The sequence below is a fragment of the Erythrolamprus reginae genome, chromosome 5 (genome assembly GCF_031021105.1).
Source record: "Erythrolamprus reginae isolate rEryReg1 chromosome 5, rEryReg1.hap1, whole genome shotgun sequence".
Lineage (NCBI taxonomy): Eukaryota > Metazoa > Chordata > Lepidosauria > Squamata > Dipsadidae > Erythrolamprus > Erythrolamprus reginae.
In genome coordinates, this window is record NC_091954.1 from 39211476 (window position 1) to 39234251 (window position 22776).

The 22776-nt window shown below is 41.3% G+C and overlaps 1 protein-coding gene across 2 annotated transcripts in view; it reads right to left on the reverse strand.

The window, feature by feature from the left end:
• KNDC1 (kinase non-catalytic C-lobe domain containing 1) overlaps positions 1–22776 on the reverse strand; it is a 101734-nt gene that overhangs the window by 14316 nt on the left and 64642 nt on the right. For both annotated transcript variants that reach the window (XM_070752431.1, XM_070752432.1), the window contains exons 14-23: positions 21834–22735; positions 21005–21149; positions 16757–16836; positions 14080–14414; positions 10919–11012; positions 10725–10822; positions 7292–7512; positions 4201–4314; positions 1496–1643; positions 1120–1302 (exon numbers count right to left, since the gene is read on the reverse strand). In XM_070752431.1, the coding sequence (XP_070608532.1) occupies positions 1120–1302; positions 1496–1643; positions 4201–4314; positions 7292–7512; positions 10725–10822; positions 10919–11012; positions 14080–14414; positions 16757–16836; positions 21005–21149; positions 21834–22735 (2320 nt within the window). The remainder of the gene's footprint in view (positions 1–1119; positions 1303–1495; positions 1644–4200; positions 4315–7291; positions 7513–10724; positions 10823–10918; positions 11013–14079; positions 14415–16756; positions 16837–21004; positions 21150–21833; positions 22736–22776) is intronic.

Here is a 22776-nt window from a genome sequence, read left to right on the forward strand (position 1 = left end):
TGTTTTCTTGTAGATATTTCATTACTCTAACATCATCAATGCTAGTCAGGTAAGATTCTTAGATTTTCCTCGCATAATAATTTCTCATAATTTTCTTAACTTCAGCACTAATTTATTCAATAGCAAATTCTACAAATATGACCAAACAGGAATCCCTTCTAGAATTTTATCCTTTCTAGGATTTGTTTTATTTATTTCTATCCCACCTTTATTATGTTTACAACAATAATTTTTCCCACAACAAAGTGTGTTTGGCTGAGAGAAAGTCCACGGCCCAAAGTTACTCAGGTGGTATTCATGGCTGCAACAGGACTTGAACTCACAGTCTCCTGCTTTCTAGCCTGGTGCCTTAACCACTTGGTTTATGACAATAAATCATACATCTCAATTCTTTCATGCAATTAACTGCTGTTTCGTTTTTGTCCAGCTAAAAATGAAGATGAGAAGATGTAACCAGTAGAGGGCTAGCTTTCATAGCATCGTACTCAAAGTCAAGATTCACCTCTTAATTTAGACATAAAGCTTCCATCATAAGTTAGCTAAGGCATTCTTTCAAATAGACTAAATAAGGCTACTAAGTACAGTGGTACCTCTACCTAAGAACACCTCTACTTACGAACATTTCTAGATAAGAACCAGGTGTTCAAGGTTTTTTTGCCTCTTCTCAAGAACCATTTTCCATTTCCAAACCCGAGCCTCTGAAACTGTAACCAGAAAAGGCAGGGGGAAGCCTCCATGGGGCCTCTCTAGGAATCTCCTGGGAGGAAACAGGGACGGAAAAGGTGGGGATAAACCTCTGTGGGGCCTCTCTAGGAATCTCCTTGGACGAAGCAGGGACAGAAAAGGCAGGGAGAAGTCTCCATGGGCCCTCTCTAGGAATCTCCTGGGAGGTAAATAGGACCTCCACCCTCCCTGTGCTTTCCCCAATCGCACATATTATTTGCTTTTACATTGATTCCTATGGGAAAAATTGCTTCTTCTTACAAACTTTTCTACTTAAGAACCTGGTCACGGAATGAATTAAGTTCGTAAGTAGAGGTACCACTGTACAATGAAAAAGAATAACATTGGATATAGTTATCACAAGTGAATATAAAGCAAGTTAGGAAAATTACATACCTTTTGTAAAACATTTCCCGAGTCCCTTTTGCATGAAAAACGTAACGATCGTGTTTCGTAGATCTCCATCCCTTGTTCACATTCTTCCATGTTGCAGAACTGAGAAACTTTTCTCTCTTTCCTGCTAGCAACATTATTAAGTAATGACAGCAACTGTCTGCCACAACCATTGAGTGGAACCACCTGCAAAAAGTCAGTAATTATATTCTTCTGCTTCAAACCGTGTCTTAATTTATCTGAAACAAAATTTATTTCCATTCCCCCACACTCGAAACCAATTATGTTTAGAATAATGTACCGGAATATTATATGCTGTAACTTAAGAGGTGATTTAGAAGACATTTACATCAAGCTTTCTGTCAAAGCAGTGAATTACCTGGGAAATGATAAAGTCTTTTAGTATTCGTGTGAAATTAGGGTTTATGCTGAAGTCTACGGTGTAACAGTCTTCGATCCAAGCTTGAAGAATGGAGAAACTACGGTGGTATATTTTGCTGAACAATGAACAAGATTCTGGACTGGAACTAAGAATTAAAAAAAAAAAAGATGAACAGATGTTTTACCTGGCATAAGCATTCAAAGAGTTTATCTGTTTCAGCATATCACATCACATATAATAAAAATGTAATTTTTAAAATCAAGGAAAAAGTCCTGTTGAAATCCAATTATAATACTTTGGCCTAAAAAAGAATGTGCAATCAGTGAAAGAATTGACCAAATCTAAACTTGGAAATTTCTTCAGATCCCTTCTGGTCCAAAAATGCACCAGTAACTTGTTAGGCCACTTTAGGCTTAGAATAATCACTTTCTGAAATACTTATTAAGTCTTATGCAGCTCCTTTAAATACGGTTTAGTGTTCCTTTGAAAGAGCTCTAGAGTTGTGCTTAAAATGTTTTACTAATGCTGATCCTGTAGTGTATGGAATTCAACCATTAAAGAGAGCTAGATTCTACCAGTTTGTGTTGGTGGTTCTGATGTAATAGAACACAATGACAGAGTTGGAAGGGACCTTTGAGATCTTCTAGTCCAACCCTCTGCTCAGTTCTATAACTTTTCAGACCAATGAGCCAGAGTGGCAGAGTGGTTAGAGTGCAGCGCTGCAGAGTACTAACTGCTAGCTGTAGTTCAGCAGTTCAAATCTCACAAGCTCAAGGCTGACTCAGCCTTCCATCCTTCAAAGGTGGGTAAAATGAGAACCCAGATTATTGGGGGCAATATGCTGTTTTTGCAAACTGCTTAGAGAGGGCTGTGAAAACACTATGGGGCGGTATATGTCTAAATGCTAAGTGGTTGTCCAACCTCTTCTTTAAAACTTCCAATGTTGGAGCATCCACAACTTCTGGAGACAAGATGTTACACTGATTAATTGTTCCCGCTGTCAGGAAATTTCTCCTTAGTTCTAAATTGCTTTTCTCCTTGATTAGTTTCAATCCCTTGATTCTAGTCCTGCCTTCAGGTACTTTGGAGAATAAAACCCACTTCTTTATGCCAACCCCTGAGATATCAGAACACTGCTATCATGTCACCCCTGGTCCTTCTTTTCATTAAATTAGATATACCCAACTCCAGCAACTGTTCTTTATATGTTTTAGCCTCCAATCCCCTAATCATCTTTGTTGCTTTTCTCTGCACTCTTTCTAGATGGAGTCTCAACATCTTTCTTACATTGTGGCAATCAAAACTGAATGCAGTATTCCAAGTGTGGGCATTATAAAATGGTGTTAACACTTCACATGACCTTGAATTTATCCCTCTACTGATGCAATCTAGGACTCTGTTGGCTTTTTTGGCACACTGCTGGTTCCTATTTAAGTGATTGTCCACTAGGACTGCCAAGATCCCTCTTGCAGTTACTATTGTTGAGCCAGGTACCACCTATAGTATATATGTACATTTGATTTTTCTTGCCTAAATGTAGAACCTTATTTGTTTCATCACTGAATTTCATTTTGTTAGATAGCGCCCAATGTTCAAGTCTGTCACGATCATTCTGTACCTTAAGCCTATCTTCTGGAGTGATAGCTATTCCTCCCAGCTTGGTGTCATCTGCAAATTTGATGAATTCCTCATTTATCTCCTCATCTAAGTCATTGATGATACCACTGGAGGAGTTGCTTTGGACAGTGAGGGTTTTCATGGGATTGTTATTTTCACTGCTCTTATTAATTGAACTAGGGAAAGTGCTTGAAATAGGCTATTTTGCTTGCTTCGTTTTGGCTCCATGTGAAGGAGATGACCAGGTGGAGTCCAAGGGAGGGGTCAAATGCATCATCAGTCATGAGTCATTACGCATTCACAAGAGATCTAAATCCAGGACACCTTGAATTCCTTTCTTAATTCTCACTAATTTCCATTGATCGTTAGCAGTGATTCTGGTAGAGTTTAAGCTTACAATAAATTTTTATACTCATTTGAGCTGCCTGAATCTCCCAATTTTCTCCGTGCTTGATAACATGGCCACATATCAGCTATTTCTAGTGATGTTGGCCATCAAGTGGATTGGGTGCCAGGACCACCATTCCTTAGCAACATAAGTTAAGGACGGAGCTCATTCATTACTGTTCACTGAGCTAGTGCTATAGAAGAGTGCTAAACTTTAGAAGAGTGCTAAACCTATGTTTCAAATGGCTATGGCACTATTCCAGAAGACTGTTAAACCCACATCATAACTCAACTAATAGGTCATCAGTAGCTAAAGTGTCAATTTCAAGAACCCAACAAAAGTCACCAGATCCTATCGATATTAGACAGATGCTTGTTTTAAGAATAAATGAAGGTAAGAAAATCTGCTAATCACTTTCCTTACTTTGTTTTTCATCGAAATTCTAAGGCTAGTAGCATTGCTAATCTTGTTATTATAATACACACACAAACACACACACACACACACAGCTTGGAAATCCAGATAGAAAATCTAAAGGTGGCAAAAACTTCAACTGGCACAAGAACTATTCTTTTGGCTATGCCCTTTGACTACAAATTAAGCAGTACTTCATAATTATGAAAAGGTACATAATGAAGGCCACTCAAATACCAATGAACACAAATTTACCTGATTTCAGTGGGATTTCATTACCTACCTGGGCAAAGTAATTCTGATTCTATCTAGAAGAAATTGTAAAAGTTCCTCTTGTGAGCAGAAATAGCGAAAAGTGAATAAAAACTGTTGAACATAGCCTTTTAAAAACGCATTTCTGAAGAATATAAAGGAAAACAATAATGCAAGCTAAAATATACTTTATTGGTTTCAAGAATGACCAAAAAAGAGGAAGCAAAAAAATTGTTTAATTTAATATTGCATTTTCTGTTTGTAGTTCTTTTTGAAATAGATTTTTTAAATGTATGATAACAAGTGAAGTATTTATTGACGTTATTGTGAGCCGAAAATACTTTTAAGGTGCAATCTACCAATTTTAAAAATCAATTCTGTTTCTAAAAACTGCAGAATTAAGCATTCACTTGAGAAACGGACAAAGGTACTACAGTTTCTGTTGGTCTGGATGATTATAAATGTAGTAAGAAATGTAGTTAAGAAGTAACAATTTAACTTGCTTTCCTAAGCATTAACATGACGGAGAACATTTCATAAGACTCTAGACCAGGAGTGTCAAATCTGTGGCGCGCAGGTAAGAGGCGTCACATGCAGGTAAGAGGCGTCACATGCCCACCTCGGGTCCATCAATGGGGGGAAAAGTCACAAAACATCACGTGATGGCAACATAACGCCATGAGTTTGACACCCATGTTCTAGACCAATGATGGTGAACATAGGGCACGGGTGCCACAGGTGGCACATGGAGCCATATCTGTTGCCACACGGGCTGTTGCCCTAGCTCAGCTCCAACATGCATGTGTGTGCTGGCCAGCTGATTTTTGGCTTGCACAGAGGCACTGGGAGAGCATTTTTGGCTTTCAGGGAGCTTCCAGGGGATGGGGGAGGGCATTTTTACCCTTCCCCGGCTCCAGGGAAGACTTTGGAGCCTGGGGAGGGCAAAACATGAGCCTACTGGGCCCACCAAAAGTTGGGAAACTGTCCGTTTCTGGCCTCCAGAGGGGTGGCGGAAGCTGTTTTCATCTTCTCTAGGCATTGAATTATGGGTAGGCAGTTGCATATGTGCCATAGCGCGCACACAGTCTTTCGCCACCCAACGATAAAAAGGTTCACTTTGCTCTAGACCAAAGAACATGCGAAAAACAAATCCGCAGACTTCTGCCCCTCCTCCCATGCTGTACTTTTTAAAGATTTCCAAAAAATGGTGAGAATTCTAGCCTAGCAATCATTCTTTTCTTCTCTTGTTTTTGAAAACAATCCAGTGGGATGGTCACTGAAATACATTTGATACTCGTTCCTCTTTTCTAGTCCAAATTCTTGCACATATTAACTATTTACAGATAGTCCTTGACTTATGACCACAATTGGGATCAGAATTTGGTTGCCAAGTAAGGCAATTGTTAAAGAAGTCATGCCGGATGTTATGATCTTTTTTTGGGGGGGGGGAGAAATATGGTTAAGCGATCACAACCAAATCATTGCAGTTGTTAAACGAACATGCAGTCATTCAACCAATCCAGCTCCCTCTCCTTTAATTTTGCTTTCATCACATGACAATGGGGATGCTGCAATGGTTGTAAGTGCAAGGGTGGTTGTAAGTTACTTTTTTCAGTGCCATTATAACTTGGAATGGTCACTAAATAAATGGATGTAAGCCAAGGATGTAAGTCTATCAAGATTCTCTGTCATCCAGGCAATGGTTGTCCCAAAGGTGCTTTTTCAAAGAGCAACTGGACTTCCTTGTTTTTCTTTGAAGACCTTTTGCTCCTCAGCCAAGAAGCTCTCATCCAGAGTTGAAGAAGCTTCTTGGATGAGAAGGGAAACATCTTCAAAGAAAAACCAGAAAGTCCAGCTGCCTCTTGAAAAAACACCTTTGGGTTAAGATCTTATTTACATAGCGATTAATTTGGGATAAGATTACCTAAAGATCTTGAAGATTTTTGATCCCAACTCCAGAATGAATAGAAATAATTTCCCCCATTACTGAAAAATGAAGGGAAAAGGATCTCGTAGACTAACAACTAATTTAATAGTATGAATTTTCTCCATTTACCCTCCCAACAAACATATCCTCCCAAGGAGCTATGGTGGCACATGGGTAGAATGCAGTATTGCAAGCTGACTCTGCTCACTGCCATGGGTTCGATCCTTACTGGCTCAAGGTTGACTCAGCCTTCCACTCTTCGGGGTTGGTAAATTGAGAACCCAGATTGTTGGGGGCAATATGCTGCCTGTGTAAACTGTTTATAGAAGGCTGTATAGCACTGTAAAGTTGTATATAAGTAAGTGTCAGGCCGGAGCCATCATTTGGAGTTAGAGACTTTGGCCTGCCACAGTAGAATAGTATCATGGGATCTGGGAGGGTTGCTGCATGACAGGAAAAATTACTAGCTACAACAAATTCCTTTCTTGGAATCCAAGGTCATCCTTTGTTCTGCACCAGCAAATGTAGGGAGAACTGGTCCTTGTGGTGTCGAGATGCACTCGGACTGGTCCTCGTGATGTCCTTGTGGGTGTGGGGACAAGAGATGAACCTTAACCTGGGTGGGGTACTGGAAAGGAAGTTAGTATCGGAATGGCAACAGTGTGCACAACATGGCTCTGTTAATAAATCAAACCTTGGATGAGAGATTTGGACTGGAACCTGATTTATTTCTCAGATGCTATTTGGGGCGCTGACTTTATCCCGATACTAACTTCCTTTCCAGTACCCAGGTTAAGGTTCATGACCTTGGACTCCAAGAAAGGAATTTGTTGTGGCTAGTAACTTCCACTCTCATGAAACTCAGAGACGGGCGGCATATAAGTCCATTAAACAAACAAACAAACTCCCCTTCCCAGTTCCCATGATATTATTCTACGGTGGCAGGCCAAAGTCTCTAACTCCAAATGATGGCTTTGGCCTGACTGGTTTGACATTAAGTGCTATTGCTATATTTCCACAAATAGAAGGAAGGGTCCTATAAAACTTCTGTACCTAATGAAGCAACATGAAGCTAGATGGACCAATATCACATTTACTGATTTTTCTGGGGAAAACTCCAAGTGTCTTAAGATTAGAACTGATACTCGATTTTATTGTACTATAATTTCTAGTGGAATCGTATAAGGGGCCGTACCTAGAATACAAATATGCCATTAATCCAAGTGGAGTTCCAGCTTGAAGATTTCTTAGGCACTTTTGATTGTCATTATACTGAGCTTCACTTGGAGTTTTGTTTATGTGATAAAAAAGCAGCATGCCATCTAAGGCACTGATGTCCAGCATTTCATTCTGTCCCATATTTACCACTGTAAGAAAGTTGCATGGTTCAACACCCCATTTTTCTGCACACATAATCTGCAGCAAAAGGAGAAAAGAAAGAAAGAAACAGAAAAGATACAGAGGAAAAAAAATGCTTCCAAGAGATATGGGGTAAGAATTGGAATACAGTGTTCATATAATTTATAAAACAAGTACAGCAGTATATTCTTCAACTAGTAGATGGCAGTGTTCAAAAGTTTGTAATTGCATCTATGGTACACTCTAGGTCAGGGGTCTCTAACCTTTTGGACCTCAGGGACCACCAAATTCTTAATTTTAAATCCCATGGACAACTGGGGTGGGGAACCTCAGCCGCCTTTCAGGCCTACCTGTCTCCTTCTGCGAGGCCTCCGGGTGGGAGGCCCCAGAGAAAGTGCTTGGTCCAGGCACACAGTCTGGAAACCTCTTTTGTCTTCCTTCTCTCAAGAAGCTTGGTCAATCGGAGTGAAGGAAAACGAAGCTGGGCAGACTGACGGTGGGAAAGTCGGTCCCATATTCCAGAGCCGTAGCTAGAGTCCCTCCCCTCCCTTCCTTTTCATATCCCTTTCTCTCCTCCGTTCTCCCTTTCTTTTCCTCCCCTCCCTTCCCCTTTCCTTCTTTACTTTCCTTCCCTCTCCTCCTTTCCTTTCCTTTCCTCTCCTCCCTTCCCCCTTTTCTTCTTTCCTTTCCTTTCCTCTCCTCCCTTCCCCTTTCCTTCTTTACCTTCTTTACATCTCCTCCCCTCCTCTCCTCCCTTTCCTTTCCTCCATTCCCCCTTTACCCCTTTCCTTTCCTTTCCTTTCCTCCCCTACTCTCCTCCTTTCCTTGCCTTTCCTCTCTTTCTTTTCCTCTCCTCTCCTCCCTTCCCCCTTTTCTTCTTTCCTTTTACTTTCCTTCCCTCCCCTCCCTTCCTCCCCGCCCCCCCTTTCCTTTCCTGCACCCAGGTAGAGGAACTGCTCTGGGATGACCAAAGGACTAGTCCTATGACTACTATAGTTCTGGAATATGGAACTGGCCCATGATGGGGCTGGAAATCTCTGCCATAGGGAGATAGCACATTTATTGTGCAACTTTGTAAGTGGTGCAGTATGCAAAAAGAAGCATAGTTTTCACTAATGAGGTAATGGTACTGGTGCAGTGCAGTGCAGGAGGCATAGCCCAAGCAGGTCAAGGCGGCGGTGCTGATGGTTGGAAAGTGCGAGAGTGAAAGCACTACTTGCATTTGCACAACATCAGCATTCTGCCTTTGCCACTATGTATTTGTGCCAGCTGGTGGCACCAAGGCAGTCCTCATTTCCTGCTGCGTGGGGGCCAGAGCAATAAACTACATCCAGGAAGCATACAGCGAAGAGGAGCAGCCAAAGTCAACCCTAGCTTTGCTTTGAGGATACTAGATCGACCCCCTGAAAAGTCTTGTCTCTTGAGGAGGCCGGATGAAATTTTCCATGCCGCTTCAGTGAGCACTCCTCAAGAAATTAGAGTTTGCAGGGGGCCAATCTAGCACCCAGGTGGGCTACAAGAGAAATGTTTATTCTCGGCCACATTTGAAATTTCTAGCTGTAATGGACAGCAAAGCTAGGGTTAACCCCGGGTGCTTCTCTTCACTAACAGGCGACCAAGCTAACTGCCTGAAGGACCCCATTCTATCCATGGGAGTCAAAGTGCTGAAGTGCGAGTGGCACAGGAACTTCATCCAGGCTCCTCGAGAGAAATGCAAAGATTTCTCTGCGGACCACCAAACTTTTCTCACAAGTATCAAACTCAAGATCCGTGGGCTGGATGCATCATGTACTGGGCTCTCCACCCCTAGTTAAATAAAGGGGGGGGAATCTGTGACACCCCTGTTCTAGGTTTTTCCTCTGTATAAAGGCTTCCTGTTTCCTTCTGCAGTTAAGCAGAAAAGCACATATAGACTGTGCACTGTTTGTTCTGTAGAGCTACTGCATTGCCCCTTTCTAACTGTTAGAAAGGGGCAATGCAGTACTAATAAGCGGGGGATGAGTTTAGTCTTCAAGTCAGCTTTTGATGCTTGCCAACTACCTGGATTAGTTCCTGCAGTTCTGTTGGCAAGAGGTAAATTGGTTTGCCCTTGCCTCCTTCCTAGGGTGGAGAGAGAATTATTGGCACACGATTACCCAACCGGCTTTGTCCCACAGATGAACTAGAACTCACTAGTTTCTAACCCGATGCCTTAATCACTACACTAAACTGACTTGCAGATATGATTTTACGCAAACAAATTGTGGGCTCAAGCTATGCTGCACCTGCAGAGTTTCAACAAAGATCTGGAGCAGCTCCTTATTAATCATGGCAGAAACACTTGGTTTCTTAATGTTGCTAAAGTTGCACTGTCCCTATCCATAACCATTGATTGGGCTGGCGAAAGAGATAAAAATCCACAGCTCCTAGTGAACCAGAGATACTCCACTGCTGTGATAGATAACCCAGGAAGGCCATCAATGCTTCAAAGGTGCTTTGTGAAGCAACACATCTCCCATTCTAAAAAGTGAAGCGAAGCTCCTGTGTTGCTTTGTTTTGCATTGTTTCTTGGATCTTTTCCTAGGTATCCAATAACTGCTTCGTGAAGCAACAGAGATCCCGACATATAATATAAATGCATTTGGAAATGCTGGTTTTTTACAATAAAATCAGCACTACACATGAACACATCAGCCTGAACTATATTTTAGCACTTTGGTCCTGACAATAGTCATCCAAAATAATTTTTGTGGTATCCAAAAAATTAGAAACCAAAGTGGGGTTTGAAAGATAAGTGTTTTTAAAATGGATAGAGATATCCAGCAGAAAACAAATTAGTCATTATTTTAATAGGGTTGTTAAAGGTGTTTTATTTATTTTGCCCTGTACTCCAAATTTGAATAATTTTTACTGAATGAATACTGTGGCAACGCAAAATTGCTTCCCACACAAAAGAATGGATGACATCAGGAAATACAAACAGTGTTCCACAGATGTCACAAAAATACCATCTGTACTTCATAATGACTTTCATTGGTATGTGGTCTGTTTGAATGGCTCTCTTACAAAGAGAGAGAGAGAAATAGTGTAGATGAAGAAGACTCCAACTTCGCAGCTTTAGCTAGTTTAGATTGACACACTATTAAGGTGACAATTGTAGTTGCCCAAAATAATTGTTTGGACAACTACAGTTGTCACCTTAATCGTGCCTCAGGTTGGGAGGAGGTTGGGCATTCCCTAATACAGAAATGACATCCACACACTCAATTTTTGAAAACTCACATAGTTACCTGGAGATATTTCTTCACAAGCTCAAGAAACTGTATCTTTGATTTCATTTCTTCTATCTGTCTCTCCAGCTTTGGCAATAAAGCTTTTATTTCTCCACCTCAAGATTTGAAAAGTGCAGTCAGGACCAGGTTGCATCAGCACAGATGAACAATTGCTATAAGACAGTTGTTAAAATTTCATTCCCCAAATATACCTTTGCTGCTTCCCTCTTTATACAACAGCTTCTGGTAGAAGGTTATGCTCTTTCTGTAACTTTTTGTCTCAATCATTATTAGCTGGTCAAGTTCCTGGTGGAAGAAGCAGAACAAAATGAAAGTGATGCCATTTCTCTGCGGACTTCAGATAAGGGAAGGTGAGTAGCATAAAAATCAATTTAAGAGCACGTTCATCGGGATAGTTAATAGTGCTTCTTGCTGTGGTGGCAGTGGTTAGAATACAGCATTGTAAGCACACTCTGCCCACAATCTAGAGTTCGATCTTGACAGGGCTCAAGGTTCATTCATCCTTTCATCCTTCTGAGATTGGAAAAATGAGGGCCCAGATTGTTGGTCAAAATATACTGACTTTTTAAACTGCTTAGAGAAGACTGTAAAGCACTGTGAAGCAGTATATAAGTGCTGTGCTTCATATTGCTGTGCTTCATATTAGATCAGTGTTTCCCAACCTTGGCAACTTGAAGATATTTGGACTTCAACTCCCAGAATTCCCCAGCCAGCGCTTCCCAGTTCTTAGCCAATCTCTGTCATACCTAAACTTGGATATCATTTATGATTTGTTCCAAGTGAAGATGTGATCCTTCACTTTCTGTTTCAGCAACCTCTAGACAGTGCCAAAAAAATTGTGGGCACGCACTAGCAGCTTTCCCCACTCCCCAGAGGCTCTCTGAAGGCCAGAAATTACCTGTTCCCAACTTCTGGTGGGCTCAGTATGCTCGTGTGTTACCCTCCCCAGGCTCCAAAGGCTTCCCTGGAACCAGGGGAGGGTAAAAATGTCCTCCTTCATTCCTCCAGAGGTTCTCTGGAAGCCAAAAACGCCCTGCCAGAGCCTCTGTGTGAGCCAAAAATCAGCTGGCCAGCACACACATGCATGTTGGAGCTAGGGCAATGGCTCGCGTTCCAGAAGATATGGCTCAGCATGCCACCTGTGCCACCTGTGCCATAGGTTCACCATCACTGCTCTAGACCAAGATGTCCAACCTTCATTCCAATCCAAAGATGTCATACCAGCTTTCATTCCAATTGAAAGAAGTTATTTAGAGTTCTTTAGCTATATAAAATATAGGTAATATATATAAAGCACATAATAATGTTAAAAGTTTATGAACTTGTGGTGTCACATTGCTAGCTGTCCAGGACAGTGTGTGGCCTATGAGCTGTGGATTGGACACGCCTGTTCTAGATCATACCCAGTGCAACATGTGAAAGGGAAGATAGAAGATATAAGAAGCCATAATATACTTATCTCAACAGTTTAATATACTGTAAGCTCTCCAACATCTGACCATTCTATCTGAAGCAACATAATTAAGTTAGTAAGTCAGATTTATTTTAGCCTATCTCTGCATTTTGTGTGAAGTACTTAAGCAATAAGTGATTAAATGAAATGTTAATATTTCACCACCAAGAGTATTTAACATTTCAGTTACTCATCCACTGAACACTGAAAAACTGTCTGATGTTTTGACTGCTCTGACAGGAAAATCAGCAAGTAAATAAAAATAACTATAAAGATATTGAGAGACAATCAGGTGCTAGTCACATGGCTCAACATCGTTGTTGTGTTATTGAAATCATTTATATCCCAGTTTTCTTCTATGTGATATACAAACTGGCATATCTCATAAAAAACATATTTTACTTCTTGTTTTCCTGAGTGCTTTTTGCCTGAAGTACAATATTAGTGATTATCTTTTTTCTCCTCTTTGAAAACTAAGGGCTTAATAAAAATTCTGAGAGTTCCTTAAGAATGAATTTATGCTCTATATAAATATTAACCAGTCCTAATGAAGTTCGTAAACTGGGAGAGCCAATTCAATCAGTTCAAGTGAACCTCTAAATCAAATCTGTTTTCTAAATTGAAAATAAATCCAGAATGCTTCTCAGAGGATTAGAAATGTTTGGATACTCCTGTGCGTGAACAGAAAATGTTTTATCCTTTACAGAAATATGAATAAAATCTACCTGATTTAACAATTTAATTTGAATTTCTGAACCAAATCAGTTCAAAATTCCAAATCAATCAAGATAACAAATCAAACTGATTATTTTAATCTGATTTTACTTGATTTACATAGGCCTAATCCCCCATTTACCCCACTGCAACAAAAATGTGCATGTGAAAACAAAATGAATATACATAATGAAATACTTCCAATACCTTTTAAATATTCATCTGAGATGGCGAAATGCATATTTTATTTTGGGATCAACCAATTTATTGCAATAGATAATAAATCCATTGGGATTATAGTTCTCATTTCAGTAATTTTGCAGTTCTGGGGGGCGGGGGAGGAGGTGATGGTTGAACTGCATATTGAAAAATATTTAGTAAAAGTAATAAGAGGAATCCAATAATCCAAACCCAAATAGTTTGTCTTTATAAAACCTTAAGTATACTTCAACATTATTTTTTAATATGTTGAAATAAAGGCCATCTCTTGCTTGCCTAACAAACTTCTTCCTGAAGGTAGAGAATCTTGAACATTATAATGGTAATTTCTCTGAAAAGTACACCAGATGGCAAACGAACTGGTTTTATCCGTATACAGTGTTCCCTCGATTTTTGCGGGGGATGCGTTCCGAGACCACCCGCGAAAGTTGAATTTCCGCGAAGTAGAGATGCAGAAGTAAATACACTATTTTTGGCTATGAACAGTATCACAAGCCTTCCATTAACACCTTAAACCCCTAAATTGCAATTTCCCATTCCCTTAGCAATCATTTAGATTATTACTCACCATATTTATTTATTAAAGTTTATTTAAAAAAATATTTATTAAAGGCAGACGAAAATTTGGCGATGACATACGATGTCATCGGGTGGGAAAAAATGTGGCATAGGGAAAAAACCCGCGAAGTATTTTTTAATTAATATTTTTGAAAAACCGTGGTATAGACATTCCGCGAAGTTCGAAGCCGCAAAAATCGAGGGAACACTGTACTACTAAAACTCACTTTCTTTAACCAGTCAAAACAGTGCATTCATATGGCAACAACTTCTGATACCTCAAATGGGGTAATTTAAGAATGCATTCAAAATCCATCACCATGATTCCCTCTAATGTATTGCTCTATATTACATTCTACCCAAAGTGAAGCCATAGTTTTGCAGTTTTGGGAAAACAGGATGACTTACCATTTTTTTAACATCAATATTTTGAGTTCCGTGAGCTTTTTGTTTTCCAAGTTTTCTAAAATAATTGTGTACATCTAGACTGAACCATTCCGAACCATAGAATGCACTGCTCCAACCAGGCCAAATTCTAGGCGATTCAGAAGAAGAGGAAGAGCCGGAGCACATATCTTCTTCCATCCTGTCTTGAATTTCTTCCTGCTTTTGTTCCATTTCTGCAACACTTGGCCCACTGCAACATTTTTTGGCCTGCAAAAATTCTCCCTCTGCCTGTATTCTAACTAGGAGAGTTTGTGATTCAACTTCCTTCTCATCTGAATCCATACCAGCAACATGATCTGCGGTTGTATGGAAAATTAAAGAGCAAAGAAAGGAAACTGTAATACCTTACAATAGTTACATTACTCTAGTGTTGTTTGTTTTCAAGCTAATTGTCCTATGAAGATTTATGAATAACATTTGCTACATTTAATAGCATTAGATTGAGCCGGGGTGGCACAGCAGGTAGAGTGCTGTACTGCAGGCCACTGAAGCTGACTGCTACATCTCTAGGTCATCGGTTCAAATCTCTTCACCGGCTCAAGGTTGACTCAGCCTTCCATCCTTCCGTGGTGGGTAAAATGAGGACCCGGATTGTGGGGGCAATATGCTGGTTCTGTTAAAAAGTGCTATTGCTAATACGTTGTAAGCCGCCCTGAGTCTAAGGGGAAGGGCGGCATAAAAATCAAATAAATAAAATAAATAAATTAGCAAATAAACTTTTTTATAGGCCATTTCCACCTTCCCATGACCTGAAATATAATGATATTATAGCTTTTCTTCTATCTGCTTGTGTTATGTGGAGACAGACTCTACTTGACCATACATTCCAGGTAGTTACACTTTAGGCCAGCGTTTCCCAACCGGTGTGCCGCGGCACACTAGTGTGCCGCGAGACATGGCCAGGTGTGCCGCCAAGCTCCAGCTGGGCGGGGCGCTGCCGGTACTTCCGTCCTGGGGCTCCCGCTAGCAGCTGTCAACCAGCTCCTGCTCGATGCCGCGGTTTTTGGCGCTCTCCTGCTGGGCCCCAAAGAAGGAAGGCAGGAAGAAGGAGAGCTCCATTCTTCGCGCCTTTTTCCCGCCTTCCTTCTTTGGGGCCCAGCAGGAGAGCGCCGAAAACCGCGGCATCGAGCAGGAGCCGGTTGACAGCTGCGAGCGGGAGCCCCAGGACGGAAGTACCGGCAGCGCCCCGCCCAGCTGGAGCTTCTCTGGCGTCGACGGCAAGTGTCCTTTGTGGCCCGGCGGGAGGGCACTGGCGATGGGAGCGGGGGGGGGCGGCCGCAGTGGCCGCAGACAGTCACGGGGAGATGCGGCGGCGAGAGGGAGCGCTCTCTCTCTCTCTCTCAGCTGACTGCAAGTGGGAGCCCTGACGGTGGCGGTTGGACGTGCTGCTGGACGTCGTACATGCTGGTGCTGCGGGCCTGGCATATACGGTGTCCAGCTGCCACCGTCAGGGCTCCCGCTTGCAGTCAGCTGAGAGAGAGAGAGAAAGAAAGAGAGACATATAAGAGAGGCAGAGAGAGAGAGAGAAAGAGAGACATAGCAAGAGAGGCAGAGAAAGAGAGACAGAGCAAGAAAGAGAGGCAGAGAATGAGATAGAGAAAGAGAGAGAGAAAGAGAGACATAGCAAGAGAGGCAGAGAGAGAGAAAAAGAAAGAGAGACATAGCAAGAGAAAAAGAGAGACTTAGCAAGAGAGGCACAGAGAGAGAGAGAAAGAGAAAGAAAGAGAGATATAGCAAGAGAGACAGAGAGAGAGAAAGAGAGAGAAAGAAAGAGAGATAGCAAGAGAGGCAAAGAGAAAGAAAGAGACATATAGCAAGACAGTGAAAGAGAGAGAGAGAGAGCAAGAGAGAGAGAAAAAAGCAAGAAAGAGATAGCAAGAGAGACAGAGAGAGAGAGCAAGGGAGAGAGAAAGACATAGAGGAAGGGAAGGAGGGAGAGAGAAAGAGCAAAAAAGAGAAGAAGAAAGAAAGAAAGAAAGAGGGATGGAGAGAGAGAAAGAAGGGAAGGAAGGAAAAGAGAGAAAGAGGGAGAAATAGAGTGAAAGGGAGGAAGAGAGAGGGTTTTTTTGTCCAAACTTTTCTTTAGCCCGCCCCCCCCCGCCCGCCCCCTTTCAGTGTTCCCCAGGATTTTGAAAATATGAATAATGTGCCGCGGCTCAAAAAAGGTTGGGAAACACTGCTTTAGGCCACAGCGGTATCTTCAGAAGAACCTTGACTGGGCAGATCCATAATTGAACATTATTCTGATCAATATATCTAATACTTTACAGTTTTAGGTCAAACCACATCGATGTCAGGATTACTATACATTAGACTCTTTCATCTCATGAGGAGAAGCATTAGAAGCATCGTGAATTTTAAATGACCTGAGATATACGGCACTTCAACTAAAGGGAAGCTAAATCTTAAATCTGATTGCTGCGTACAGCACAGTAATAACATTAGCACAACCTTCTCCTGCAGGCTCACTTCTGAGCCAGTTTTCCAAGGATATAAATCTTTATTTGAAAATCCCCATTGCTCTTCTTTTCCTTATATCTAGTGCGACATAAAGGTTATTACTTCACAGCTTAACTGCTACAGGTTTATAGACGTTGGTATCACTGAATGTAAGGCATGCCCACTAACTGTTTCATACCTTTTGCTTCCCCACTGCCACTCAGAAAGGGATTTGGTTTGGTTTGGAAAGACTTGCTCAAATATTGCGGTTCATTAATTCTGTAAATGAGGGAGAGTGCAAGAGATGAACATCTGAATACATATTCATAAATAAAATACTTTGGGAGGTGGAAAACTTCAAAGATTGGCTTAGGTATTTGCATCTTCCACTAGGTGTACTGCATGAGCGCATTTCAGTCAAAAATGAAAAAGCTTCAAAGCTTTTAGACATTCAAAATACATGGGGCTTTCTCCAGTGGAACAACTCTCATACGGTGGCTAGCCAAGGCTCAGATAAAACATTAAACAGGTAGAATCTCATCAAGCTGTGAATGATAAAACTTTAAATGCATGTGGCCAATTTCCCCACCTGTTCTCGCCAGGCACCTTTACTACAAGGCTATTAAATAAAAAAAAGGGGGGGAAGGAACCCAGCCTATCTTTATGTTGATCCAGGCTTTCAAATATTTATCTGTCCCCTGATCTAGCTACTTTCTTCACTACATTTTGGAAGGTAACAGTAATAAATGAGTTTGCTTTTTGCGCTACACTTGCTACTCCCAAATGATTGCACAAAAGAAATTCCCAGTCATTCAGCTTTCATGTTTTCTGAAGTCTCCACTTACTTTCTTGTCAGAGCAGAATTGCAATACAAATGTCCTCAAAGAAAATACTGTATTTTGGGGGCTATAAAATGCACTGGAGTATAGGATGCACCTGGATTTTTTTGGCCTCTATGTGTCCGGTCCCCTCTGCAGGCCTCCCAAACCTTCTGTGCATCCCATTTTGCAAAAAACAGGCTCATTTTTGACCTCCTGAACCTGTTTTTGCCTTTCCCAGTCTCCCAAACCCTCTACATGTCCCATTTTTGCCAGAAAATGGGGGGGGGGGATATTTGATCTATAAGCCATATAGACATTTCCATTCACTTTGTGTGGGGAGTTGCATTTTATAATCTGAAAAATATGGTAGAAGTCAGCAGCATTCAGAAAGTCATTTTGGGTATGTATGTATGTATGTATGTATGTATGTATGTATGTATGTATGGATTGATTGATTGATTGATTGATTGAATTTGTATGCCACTCCTCTCCGGAGACTCGGGGTGGCTAACAGCAATAGCAAGACAGCATACAATAATAATCCAATACTAAAAACAATTAAAAACCCATTATTATAAAAACCAAACATACATACAGACATACCATGCATAAAATTGTAAAGGCCTAGGGGGAAAGAGTATCTCAATTCCCCCATGCCTGGCGGCAGAGGTGGGTTTTAAGTAGCTTACGAAAGGCAAGGAGGGTGGGGGCAATTCTAATTTCTGGGGGGAGTTGGTTCCAGAGGGCCGGGGCCGCCACAGAGAAGGCTCTTCCCCTGGGTCCCGCCAAGCGGCATTGTTTAGTTGACGGGACCCGGAGAAGACCCACTCTGTGGGACCTAACTGGTCGCTGGGATTCGTGCAGCAGAAGGCAATCTCTGAGATAATCTGGTCCGGTGCCATGAAGGGCTTTATAGGTCCTAACCAACACTTTGAATTGTGACCGGAAACTGATCGGCAACCAATGCAGACTGCGGAGTGTTGGTGTAACATGGGCATATTTGGGAAAGCCCATGATTGCTCTCGCAGCTGCATTATGCACGATCTGAAGTTTCCGAACACTTTTCAAAGGTAGCCCCATGTAGAGAGCGTTACAGTAGTCGAGCCTCGAGGTGATGAGGGCATGAGTGACTGTGAGCAGTGACTCCTGGTCCAATTAGGGTCGCAACTGGTGGACCAGGCGAACCTGGGCGAATGCCCCCCTCGCCACAGATGAAAGATGTTTCTCTAATGTGAGCTGTGGATCAAGGACGCCCAAGTTGCGAACGCTCTCTGAGGGGGTCAATGATTCTCCCCCCAGGGTAATGGATGGACAGATGGAATTGTCCTTGGGAGGCAAGACCCACAGCCACTCCATCTTGTCTGGGTTGAGTTTGAGTTTGTTGACACCCATCCAGGCCCCAACAGCCTCCAGGCACCGGCATATCACTTCCACTGCTTCGTTGACTGGACATGGGGTGGAGATGTGTATCACTTTCACTGCTTCATTGACTGGACATGGGGTGGAGATGTGTATCATCGGCATATTGATGATACCTCACCCCATGCCCTTGGATGATCTCACCCAACGGTTTCATGTAGATATTAAATAGCAGGGGGGGTAGGACCAACCCCTGCGGCACCCCACAAGGGAGAGACCTAGAGGTCGACCTCTGACCCCCCACTAACACCGACTGTGACCGAACGGAGAGGTAGGAGGAGAACCACTGAAGAACAGTGCCTCCCACTCCCAACCCCTCCAGCCGGCGCAGAAGGATACCATGGTCGATGGTATCGAAAGTCGCTGAGAGGTCAAGAAGCACCAGGACAGAGGACAAGCCCCTGTCCCGGGCCCACCAGAGATCATCCATCAGTGTGGCCAAAGCAGTTTCCGTGCTGTAGCCAGGCCTGAATCCAGACTGCTGAGGACCTAGATAATCGGCTTCTTCTTAATAACATGGTGGAAAGAGTCTGAGGAAGTATATAAGCTATATAATGTGTGCATCAAACACTGCACTATTTCTAGCAAACCTGTAAGCAAAGTCTTGCTCCATAATAGGTATATAGCTGAGACATATGCCGGAAATTACATTTCACTGCCCAACCCTTCCATTTATTTACAGATAGTCCTCAAATTACAACCACAATGAAGCCTGCCCATTACAGTTGTAAGTCATAATGGTTATAAAACCTATCTTATAATTTTGTTTACAATACCCCCCCACCCCCCGTTGTTAAGCAAATCAATGATTTGCTCTGGGTACGGCTTTGACGAAAAGCAGAAGTGTTGGTTTTCAGCAAAGCTATCAAGATGTGGTCACATGACCATAGGGCTCTGTCATGTTGCCATGTTGCCAAGTGCCCACAGTGTGGGGGTGAAAGAGAGTTTTCCTAGTAAGTTGAAACTTCAAACAGTTGCTAAATGACTATCGTGGTACCTCTACCTAAGGACACCTCTACTTACAAACTTTTCTAGATAAGAACCGGGTGTTCAAATTTTTTTTGCCTCTTCTTAAGAATCATTTTCCACTTATAAACCCAAGCCTCCGAAACTGTAACCGGAAAAGGCAGGGAGAAGCCTCCATGGGGCCTCTCTAGGAATCTCCTGGGAGGAAACAGGGCCTCCACCCTCCCTGTGGTTTCCCCCATCGCATGCATTATTTGCTTTTACATTGATTCCTATGGGAAAATTGCTTCTTTTTACAAACTTTTATACCTGGTCACGGAATGAATTAAGTTCGAAAGTAGAGGTACCGCTGTACAAGCAATTTAATTGTTCCCGTCTTTTCTGTCTCTACAGTTGCCCTGTATGTAGACAATATTTGAACTAAATGAACTATTTAGAGACTTAATCAGAGAATAGGCATGAAAGGATGCTCTGTCACCATCCACCAAATTAGTCATGAGAAACACTGCCAAAAAACCCCAGGCGTTTGTGATATAAGCTGTTATTAAAAAAAAAAAATCACACACCCAACCATATGGTTTGAGTCTGTCTTGCACTTAATGCAGAAATTAAAAAGCCAGACAACTTTATTATGTGCTCAATGAAGTTTTGGAGTTAATATATTTATATCTAACTAGTCTCCAGAGAACATAGTGCATCGCTGGAACAAAAGAGATTCCAGTTTGATTGCAAAGCAGTTTGTGCTCACAATTGAGTGTTTTATAGTCTCTCCCGGGTCTCTTTATGTTTACGTCCGTGTATTCATGTTTATGTCTATACAGATGTGCCTATCAATTTGGGCTCCTACACCATTCTTAAATGCCACAGTACATGCCTACTCAATGACTTTCTCAAGTACTCTTTTTTTAATGACAAAAATTAAATGTTGGGCTGGTGTTCAGGGATTATGGTATTGATACGGTTGTGAAAAGTGTAGGAATTCAGAATAATGGAACACGCCAGATTGCAACTAGACATTCGTCCGATGTCCATTCTGAACTGCCAGTGAAAACAGTAGCATAGATGGATGGATGGAGGGAGGGAGGGAGGGAGGGAGAGGGGGAGAGGGGGAGAGAGAGAGAGAGAGATTCAAAAGTCCATTTGGATAGATGGAATGGAGGAGGAGTTATAATGGCAAATGGAACAATAAGATGAGCAAAAGCAAAATCGGTATTAAAAGGTAAAACACAAAAATCACTTGCCTTTCAGGTACAGGGCTTCTACCATTTGCTGCACGATAAAGATTTGCTAGCAATTTTTCTTCCCAGTAAAGTTCACAAAATTTCTCAGAAACTGCATTACAGAATATATTGTATTGAAGATCCTTTAAAGTGAAAATATATTTGCCTGATTTAAAAAAAAAGTGGGTTATGTTAAAAAAAATGATTAGCTTATTAGGGTTGATTCCCCCCCCCCAACACACACACATACCCATTTATTTCCAGTGTTGGTTGAAAATAAGAAAATATTTCTAGGAAGACAATACAAACAGAAACTAAGTAAAACAAAAATGGCAGAAGCCAAGATTTTTATCCTATACATGTGACTTGCAAACTTAAAATATGCAGCAAAGCTTTTTGAGATATGCATCTGATAACTATAAAAACAATCCCATCTAAATTACAACCATTTTTATCGATCTGTATTATTATTATTATTAATTTATTATTATTATTGCTATTATTGTTGTTATTGTTGTTGTTGTTGTTGTTGTTATTATTATTATTATTATTATTATTATTATTATTATTATTATTATTATTAAAATTTATGTGCCACCCCTCTCCGAGGACTCAGGGCAGCTTACAGCATATAAAAACAGTGTACACTGAAATATAATTAATTAAAATTAGAATTAAGAATTACAGTACATTTAAAAAACTAAAAAGCCTATTAACATACACACATATCCATTCAAACAGACCCACTATACATTCATTGGCCAGGGGGTAGAATATAATAACTTATTTTGCTTTCTGTTTTGTTTTTTGTTTAGTATTTGCAATCTGGTATGAAAATATTAAAGCCTACCTATAGCCAGGGCTTCAGTAAGGTTCTGAGATTTATCAAATGTAAACTCTTGTTGGATAAGTTGCACAACGTTCTCCAAGGCACTGTTCTGTGTTCCTTTATCCCACTGAGAAGTTTCTAGGATGAGTGAATGAATGGAATCTTGATCTAGCGAGGTATCCTGCGTGTGATCTGATAAAAGGACTCTATCCTCTGCATCTATATTGAGTTTCTCACAGGATACAAGGCAAGGATTACTTTCATAGCCCTTGGTTTGAGTCTCTTTATTAATTGTCGTTGGTGTTGAATCACCCATCTTTGCTTTGATGTCCCAACATTTTTTTTGTAGATCACCAAATTGATCTTTAATTGCATTACTTAAGGATGAATTTGTTTGTAAGGCTCCGTAAGCATCAGAGGTCATTTCAGGTTCTGAAAAGAGCAGATGTAAACTCGGGCAACAGTTGTAAGTTGCTTTTGAACGGAGGGGTTTATTGGGTATTTGTTCTGATATGGCTATCTGTACGGGTACAAGGGTCAACACCCTCGTCTCTGGGTCCTGCTTTAAAAGAAAATTATTTACAAAAGTCATACCAGATGGGACAGTAGAGTCAGGATTAACCAAGGGAGATGTTTCCAAAATGCATTTCTCTTGAGACCCATATATAGAGTCAGGAAGTGGTAAGTTAGGGTCAGGGGAAGTAGCATTGCTTGGAGATTGCTCTTCAGAATCCTTCTGTTGTAGCATTTTTGGTTCTTCTTCATTTTGGTCCAGAGCACCAGACATTGTACAAGTAGTAGACAAATTCAAAATTTCATCTGTCTTATTTTCACTGTCATTACTTGAAGGTATTGGACTTCTGCTACTCACAGAGACTCTTGTGAGAGTTTCACAGTCTACCACTGGGGTTGCAATGGCATCTCTGGAAAATAAGAAGATAATGATAAGATTCACTTTGCTTTG